General features: G+C 46.5%; 1 protein-coding gene across 1 annotated transcript in view; it reads right to left on the reverse strand.

The window, feature by feature from the left end:
- Skp2 (S-phase kinase associated protein 2) overlaps window positions 1-9,317 on the reverse strand; it is a 28,868-nt gene that overhangs the window by 5,839 nt on the left and 13,712 nt on the right. The window contains exons 4-8 of the mRNA XM_005356612.3: window positions 8,882-9,025; window positions 7,423-7,557; window positions 5,956-6,054; window positions 4,851-4,981; window positions 125-176 (exon numbers count right to left, since the gene is read on the reverse strand). Coding sequence (XP_005356669.1) covers window positions 125-176; window positions 4,851-4,981; window positions 5,956-6,054; window positions 7,423-7,557; window positions 8,882-9,025 — 561 coding nt within the window. The remainder of the gene's footprint in view (window positions 1-124; window positions 177-4,850; window positions 4,982-5,955; window positions 6,055-7,422; window positions 7,558-8,881; window positions 9,026-9,317) is intronic.

The following is a 9,317-nucleotide window of genomic DNA, read 5'->3' on the forward strand; positions in this document are numbered from 1 at the left end:
CTGAGCACACCACCACTCGAGGTCTGCACCCAGAGACTGAGCACACCACCACTTGATGCCTGCACTAGACCCTGCCCCATCTCCAAACAACCCACATATTCCAAATTTTGATCTACAACAGTACCTTAAGTCGAGGCGGACGAGGTTGGGGCACCGTTTGATTAAGGTACAAAGATCTAGGAAAAACAAACGTGATGGTCACTGTCACGGTTAAAGAAGGAAGGAGGAAAGGGTGTTTGCTTCCGCTGCTGTTCTTCAACAACGCACTGGAAGCTGGCTGCAAGGCGGTCAGAGCAGTTCTTGTAGAAAAGAGTTTCCTGCCGGGAAAGTCCAGGTGAGCACCCGGGAATCTACCGCAAACATTAGAGGAGCTGTGTGAAATCCCTGGGTAACAACGAGTTATGCAGCAATAGTAACTGGCTGGAAAGAGAAAAGGAAATCCCAACCCATGATAGCCAGGGAAACAACAACGACAGCAAAACCAAATGCCAGGACACAGAGTCAAATAATATTCTATCAAGGTGGCCCTTCAACTTAGCGAGCGGGAATCACGAACTATTTATTTTAAAAAAAAAATGTTGAATCAAAACTAACAAATGAACGTCTAGCTCAAATTACAACCCAGTAAATTCCATATATGTTTAAGTTTTAAATGCTATTTTCAAGAAATTTGCAGAATCTTGGGTTAGGTAAGGAGTGTATAAACAAAGAAAAACCACATAATCTACAAAATACATCTTAAAATTCTACTATTTATGGGCCTCGAGAGACGGCTCAGGTTAAGAGCACTGGCTGCTCTTCCAGAGTTCCTGGGTTCAATTCCCAGCAACTACATGGTGGCTCACAACCATCTGTAATGAGATCTGGCGCCCTCTCCTGACAAGTGTATGTATAATAAATGAATTTTTAAAAATTCTACTATTTATACCAGACATGGCTGGGCACACCTGTAATCCCAGTACCAAGAAGGCAGAGGCTGAAAAATTGGTGACAACTGTAGATCACTCTGGTTTATACAGTAGTTCTAGGCCAGCTAGGGCTAGATAGTGACACCCTGCCCCAAAAATAAAAAAAAAATTCTGCACGTTAGAGCATTCAGAAAAGTATCCGAAAATGGTGTGTATTCAACATAAGTTATACAGATTAATAATAGTCTTATGCAAGAAAATGATAAACAATAAATTAAGATCATAAGCATGTATTTGTGAAACAGATATGGAGCACGAAATACTTAAGTAAATAGCTTCTTGGACTGGAGAGAGGCTCAGAGAGGAGGAGAAGCTCTCGCTGCAAGCCTGACAACCCAGGTTTGATCATCCCTGGAGCCCACATGCTGGAAGAAGAAACTCCAGCAAGTTCTCTGACTGCCACACATTTGCCGTGCCGAGGTATACTCCCCCAGAGCCTCCACGTTCCAAAATAAATAAATGGAAAACAAACGCCGGGAAATGTTTTGCATAAAAAAGAAAACAAAATACGCACAGATACACAGTGCACTGTAATCTTAATCTAGTCAAAGCACACACACACACACACACACAAACTCATATAAAAATAGAGAAAAGGAAACCAGCTTGAAGGAAACACTCCGGACTGTTAATTGCTGCTAGCAAGTACTGACATTATACACTTGGCAGAATTTGTAAGAGTGACATGAACCGAGCTACTTTGTCAGCGGGGAAAAACGATTTTAAATGTTACTTATTTAGAACTGATACACTCCACTTAATGTCTGAATGCTTACTTTCACAGCTGTGCCCTATATTAGTTTTGTAGTTTCAAATGCTTTCTTTCTCAACATACTGATTTGGCTATGTGATAGTCACACCAATCTATGTTTAAAACCGCCAGTGTCTGCCCTAAATCTCCCCCTTTCCTCCACCCCTTCCTGCCCTAGTACCATACAACCCCAAGGACAGCAACTGAGGCGCAAACCTCGGGAATCACACTTGACCGCTTTACTCTCTTTCCACATCCAGCCTGTCACCAAATCCTATTGGGTCGGCTTCCTAAATGCGCCCAAATACGGCCCTTTCTTAGCACCGTAAATGCTACCACCCTAGTTTCCCACTGTCCTCCCTGCTTCATGCATTCCCCCCGCCCCCAGCCTATTTTCAACGTGGCGCCAGCGTGTGAATCGCGTAAAGCCAGACCATGTCACTGCTCCACAGCACATCACTGGTGTCTTCTGTGTTGGCGACCTCGCCTTTGCCACCAGCTCCCATACAAAGGCCTTTATCTTTGCTGTCCTTCGTTCCCGAACGCTCTCCCACAAACCTGTGTGTATTTCTCTCTCGTCGAAATAAAAGATCCCCTCTTTGATCATTGCATCTAGTTCTAGAATTTTTCCACAAACTGTTTATCTCTCCCAGGATCAGAGGGCCTCTCTGTGACCAGCCCTGCCACATCCCACCCACCCACCGCTATATTTTTCCTTCTTTAAAATTTTATTTATTTTTCTCTTATGCAAGACATCCCAACTGCAGTTTTCCCTCCCCGACTTCCCCTCCCCCCGGATCCATTCCTCCTCCTATCTTCAACTCCATTCATACCATTTAGGAAGTCTGCTCACCACGGATCTGTTTGCCTCTGTGTATTTTTATACGACCTTGATTTCCGAGAATAACCGTATAATTCTATACTCAGAATTTAAAGTGTCTAAAGGGAAAATATGCCCGGAGCTGCATAGGGAGAGTGACAGGAAATCAATCGAGCCATGGCTGCAGCTCTGGGCTCCGTCTCTGTATCTGAGGACGGTCCTTTGCGACGGTGGTTGTTCAAATATGCATCCTTACACAGGGACGGCCTTAAACCCTTCCCTGGCCACCCATGAAGAACATTTCCATTGGTCTGACAGATCTTACGTATTAAGCCCCAGAGAAGTAGTTTCCAAATACTACTGAAATGCTATGAAGCAGCCAAGATACCCGACACACGTCTCTTTAAGCATACTAAAGACTTCAGTAGCAAATTACCCACACCCGGCGAGCCAGCAACACCCACGAGACACCACACAGGGTTGATTGGAGCACCTAAACTAATTTGCCTTTGTGCAGCCCGGATTGAATATTAGCCAGAGACTGAGCTATAAAGCCATTTAATAAAAAAATTTCCTCTTGTGACCACTTACGTGTGCAAATTAAGACTCTCAGTGACTCACACACAATACAAAGCTCAGCCAAGTCAGTACCATGGCTGCTACCCACCCAACTTCAAATGCTTGTCTTCGTCAACATTGTTTTTTAGACTGAATAAAAAAGTAGAAAATGTAAATATAAATTTATTAACTGAGGCATTTTCAATCTTAACTGCTGACATTTTGGGCCAGATGACCCCCAAGTTAATTTTTCTGCGCTCTCCAGCAGCAATTCTGGCATCCAACCACTAGATGGCAGCAGAATTCCATGCGCTGAGACGAAATGCCTTCCAGACTTTGGGAAGCTGTTCCTAGCTGAAAACAACTTTTCAAAGTCACCCTTTTGTGTCCCTGGGGTTTGACTCCAGGATCCCATCTGGATGCTCAGATCCAAGGACACTGAAGTCACTCCGCATCTCCTCCTGTCAATATGGTTGATGAGTGCGTAGTTGTTACACTGAACTGAGGAGTGCCTTGTGCCCAGAAGTTACTACGCGTTCAATACAGATGCAGTTTTTCCCCCCTAAATATATTTGGTCCGTTAATGGTTCAACCTGTGTTTACCTACTTTTACATCAGGGTTCTGCAGAGTAATTTTGTTTATTGAAAGTAGTTCTGGGACACGGGAGATATAAGCGCTTTTGTCTGTAAGTCCTAGGGCTTGAGTTTGCTCTGTGGCACTCTTGTGAACACTGGGTGGGAGAGCATAAACTTGTAACCTCAGGATGGGGCAGAAGTCACAGGAGGACCCCTGTGGGCTTGTTTGTCAGTCAGTAGCAAAATCAGCGAGAGACCCTGTTAAAATGACAAAACAGGAAGACTGGGGAGAACCAGAGTCTGGGTCCCAGCAACCACAAGGCGACTAAACTGTCACTCCAGTTCCAGGAGCTCTGCTGCCCCTTCTGGCTTCTGCAGGCACTGCATACATGTGGGGGTACTATTAGGGTACTATTAGGGTACTATTTGAAGGTGTGTTGCTTTTGTTTACTTTGCATGTGTTTAACTCCGTGAAGCTGTGCTACTTTGCTTGTCTGAAACACCTGATGGTGAGGCAGGAGAGAGAAACAGGCGGGGCTGGCAGGCAGCAAATAAACATGAGAAGGTGGGGCCTGAGAAAGGAGGAGGACTTCAGGGGTCACCCGGCTACAGAGCCAGACATAGCGAAAGCAGGAAAGAAAAGACATACAGGAATAGAGAACCACAAAAGCCCCAAGGCCACAGATAGATGGGATAAGTTAAGAAAAGCTGGCAAGAAACGGGCCAAGGCTGGGCACTCATAACTAAGACTAAGCCTCCGAGTGTGACTTATTTGGGAGCTGGGTGGTGGGCCCCTCCCCAAAAAGTCTATTAAGAGTAAACAAACTGACAACAGGGTACAGGCATGATGAATACAGGCAAACACCTATACATATAAAATAAAATAGAAAAATACGTAACTTTTTTTAAAGGTAGAGAAGTACTGATGAAATCACCCAGTGTTGATCTCTGGCCTCCAAGTACACACACACGTTACTTTAAAAGAATCTTTGTCTAGATCCTGGACTCATAGCCTGAATCCAGCTCAGGAGCTATTTGTACCTAACTCTTCCGACGAACAATCCCTCTGCTGAAGACATACACAGCACGCATGCTAGATTAAGGAGACAATGAGGCTGCAGAAATGTCACAGGCGAGCCGTAGAGCAGCTCAGCGGCCCCGGCCTCGACGCTCTAACCTGTTTTCTGGAGGTTCTTTCGGTAGCCGCTGAGGTTGAGCTGGGTGATGGTGGCCGACAGATGTGCCACGGCGGCCTGCACATGCTTTTCAGTGAACTCGAAGCACCAGGAGAGATTCAGTTCATCCAGTCTGCATGACGGAAGGGCGACAGGGAAGGCATGAGGCCATCAGGAGGACGAGGGCGACTGAAGCAGCACACGCCAAAAATACACAACCAGGTTCTGTATCTCCTCATGCACAGGCCACCCCGTGTCATTCACTGATAACTGCATTCTCTCCTCTAAACACCTGTGCCTGCAACTTACCCGGCGGCAGCGGGGAGGCCCGAGCAAACACTGCCTCCTTCTGGGGATGCAGGTTGGAAACTATAGCTTGTTATGTGTCTTTCTCGAACCATCTAGATTCTTGTCAAAACAGCACTCAGCAGCTACCAACTCAAATGTTTTATAAAACCCATGGACTGACTACTAAGGAAAAAGACCGAGATGCTACACAAATCCACTGCATCCGATTCTCCCTACGAGGAGAGCCAGCGGGCTTCCAAGACAACGCTCCCTCCTTCTGCCTGCACCTCTGCTGACTGACTGAACGCAGTGCTGTGCGCTCTGTCTGCCTCGCGATGTTCTGATCCAGGGCCATTTCCCTTTGAGAGAACACTAAGGAGACATAGAGATAACACAAGGAGCATCTACATTATAGGCATTGTGTATTCTCTATGCCACGTCTCCTCTCACTTAGCGGTACATATAACCCATATTCAATATGGCTCGGTCAGATATAAATCAACCACACTGTGATAAACACATCTCTCTGCTTCCCGCTCACAGCAGCAAAGAAGGGATCACTACCCAATCACAGCAGCAAAGAAGGGATCACTACCCAATCACAGCAGCAAAGAAGGGATCACTACCCAATCACAGCAGCAAAGAAGGGATCACTACCCAAGTGTCCTTCCTTGACAAACGCGCTTTGAGTTCAGCCTGAACATTTTCGCGCCAGATGCTACATTGCCCAGGCCGAGACCAAGGCAGCCCTCAAAAGCACATCCAGATACCCAGATGCGAAGGGTCACTGTATCTGCTACGGCCGCAGACTGTTCCTACCTGCAGCAGCTGCTCAGCAGAGTCGCCACGGCAGATTCGGAAAACCCAGAGCACCCGCAGAGGTTTAGCCGCACCAGGTTTTCATTCTGGGCAAGAGTGCTAGGGAAGAGAAAATGCCAGAGGAATGAATACCATCAGTGGAGTCCTTGTGTGTGTGTGTGCTGTGGTAGAAAGGAGAACACAGAAAATAATAATTTAGCACATACGCTTGTGAGTCAGAAGTGAGCTTAAAAATCTATATTTCACCATCTCTTGTCACAGCAGAGTGATCTGCTTCCATTATTCATATGCAAATCGGCAACCGTGGCAAACTGGCAGGGTTAGAAACAAGGTTGAGCTGGGCCTTTAATTCCAGCACTCGGGAGGCAGAGGCAGGCGGATCTCTGTGAGTCTGAGACCAGCCTGGTCTATAAGAGCTAGTTCCAGGACAGGCTCCAAAGCTACAGAGAAACCCTGTCTCAAAAAAAAAAAAAAGGAAGCAAGGGTTGAATGACATAATATACCGAAGGACTTGCAAAGTGTTTGCGGTGTAAATGCACAAGGAACGCCAATAAATGTATCTTTTATTGCCTTCCCTCTATTAGGGAACCTGGGGATGAATAGCCAGTTGTTTTCGAGTTAAGTCTTGGCCTGGTACTGAATAACTGTGAACGTGGACAAGCCAGCCAGCCTCTCTGTGGCTCAGCTTTCACAGACAGGAGCAAGGGCAAGAGAGCAAGAGCTTACCACAGGTGCTGGCTCTCAGTATTACTTTTAACTTAGTATCAACTAAGTTAAAATTTTTGCTACATATTTGCTACCAGTCTTGTTCCATGCGACCACGGACCTAACCTGTTCCAGCAACCTAACCTGTCTGTGTCCAACTAACCCCATGTGGTCCCTAGCAAACTAATCAAATACATTTCAGTTTGACACGGCCCTTCTGTTTTCAGACCCACGATGCACTCTGCTTCAAGGCCTCTTTGCAAACTCCGTCTCCACAGAAGGCCATTACATGTCTCCACGCTTCTCCTCATCTCCCGGACTGCTGTGCTCAGGCAACTGCCAGCTACTTAGGAGTCGGAACAGCAGCAGCTTTCCTGAGGCTGCTTCCGATGTCCGATCACTTCTGAGACCTCCTACTGGAATGTCTTAATCGCCAGCCTACAAGTCATTCCTCCGACTGAGAAGGCTGTCCTCCTTAAATTCAACTGGGCCTTTCTGTGCGTTGCCCCATAACCACCAGTGCATTTAGTGAACACTCTGCACTCTAATTATCCGTCTCCCAGACCACATGCTGTCCGCCTTTGTCTATCACACCTAGAATGGGGTCTGGCATATGATCAGTATTCAAACTTCTGTCGTCTTGAAGACTCTGGACAGTTCTGGATATTTGGTATGTCCTTCTGGACAGGTATGTATAAGGACACTGTAGTCACATACAAGAAACACTGCAACCATCTGTGACATACTTCAGGTGCCACTCACTTGACAATGGGATCCGAAAGCTGCAAGCCTTCCAGGCTTAGATTCTGCAACTTGGAGCACTCGGACAGAATCCCATGGAGGTTTGACACATTTATGACTGAGTTCGATAAGTCCATGTGCTGCACACGAAAAGAGCTGAATATGGAGGAGAGAAAAGAGGCCCCGTCAGGCGGTTCACACGAGGACAGTCAGTTCCGACCTGACCCTTCCCGCCCCCGCATGAGCGATCACAAATCACACTAAACACTCACTTTAAATACCAAATAAAGTTCTGGTCATAAAACAAATTGCTTCTAGCTAATTCCCATCCTCATTCTTATTTTTAAAATCCAAGATTTGCCAAGTGTGTAGATGTTGCTGCCAACATGCTCCCAGTAAGAAAATTAATAGGCAGGTGTCACAGGAATGAGCTGGCTAGACGTGCCCAGGGAGTGGGGTGAGCCTATGATGACTTCTGGCACTGGTAGGGGCTGAGTGGGTGAGCAACAGTGTTTACTAAGACAGGGAGGACAGTGGAAGAACCAGTTTTAATTGCAGGCCGTGTTTACACTTAGATATGCTAATACTGAGGTAGTCAGAAGTTCAGGGGTGGAAGCTTTTAGGTACTGAGAACTAGAGAAGAAGAACAGAAGAGCTGGAGAAACCCTGAGCATAAATGTGGGCGCGCAGGACACAGCTTGTCTGAGAACAGCATGTGGAGGAGAAGACAGACAAACCCTGGCAGGAACACAAACACAGGCTACGGAAGAACAGCAGTTGGGGCAAATAAATAAAAGTCGTGGGGAGAGGAATTGGACAATGGAAAGAAGGGGAAGATACTAGAATGGAGACATGTTCTACTGTCTTTAGCTTGCTTTTCTCTTCCGTATCTAGCTATTCTTCTTGGGCATCAGATAGCACGAAACCTTAGCATTCCATAATTTGCAGCACCAGAGAAGTATTTTTTCAAAACAGTCTACAAAACAAAAAAGAAGGCATTCTTTTCAGGGTGCAAACCTGTCCGTGATAGGACAGAAAGCTCATGACACAAGTATGAAAATACTCCCCCTCACTTTCTTATGGATGGGCAGTGTGGACAGAAGCAGCAGGTTTCTCTGATGTGGCCCTGGTACACCTCTGGCCCTTGGGAGAGAGGCCCTGCCTGCTGGGCGCTCGTGCTGGGTGGCTAACGAGCATGGTTTTCCTTTGGGAAAATGGGATGAACCCAGGGTCTCGTATGTGCTGGGCAAGTACTCTAACACTGAGCCACAGGCTCAGACGTCCCTATACAAACATCTCTGACCCTGGGGAAAGCCCACCAGTAGCTCTTAAACCTGTGCCATGCTTTAAGCTAGAGGTCACATGGCACAATATGTAACTGGCAGCTCACACGACAAACCACCCCTCACAGGCTGAAGACCCAAACAAGAAAAAAAGGTGCGTGAACTGTTTTCACCGCAACATTCAGTCATTTCTTTACCTGAAACTTTCACCCAATGGTTGCTCCATAAACGACCGCGGGCAGCGGAAGGCGATCACCCCTCGAGAAAGCAGGCGGACAGTCACGTCCGGGTGAAGGTTTTTACCTGCGAGGTCGAGGGATTGCCAGAGAGACTCATCGAGCCTAAAACGGGAAGGTGCTTCATTTGGTAAATTGGCCACAGTGAATTCTGGGGACCCTGGGGACCCATTAAAGTCGCTACGAACACAGACGCATGGCCACCGAATCTCCTTCAGGCAAATCCGAACAGCTTTTGCTTCCAAGCTGACAATGAAATACTGAACATTTCTTGATTACAGTATCAATACGCTTCCTTTCTGTATTTTCTCTTTCTGTATTTTCAATCTAGATTATCAAGTGCTAGAATGACAAATAACCTAGAACCGGCAAACAAAATACCATCATTAAGTGTAAC

Source organism: Microtus ochrogaster, chromosome 19 (genome assembly GCF_000317375.1).
Source record: "Microtus ochrogaster isolate Prairie Vole_2 chromosome 19, MicOch1.0, whole genome shotgun sequence".
NCBI classification, from domain to species: domain Eukaryota; kingdom Metazoa; phylum Chordata; class Mammalia; order Rodentia; family Cricetidae; genus Microtus; species Microtus ochrogaster.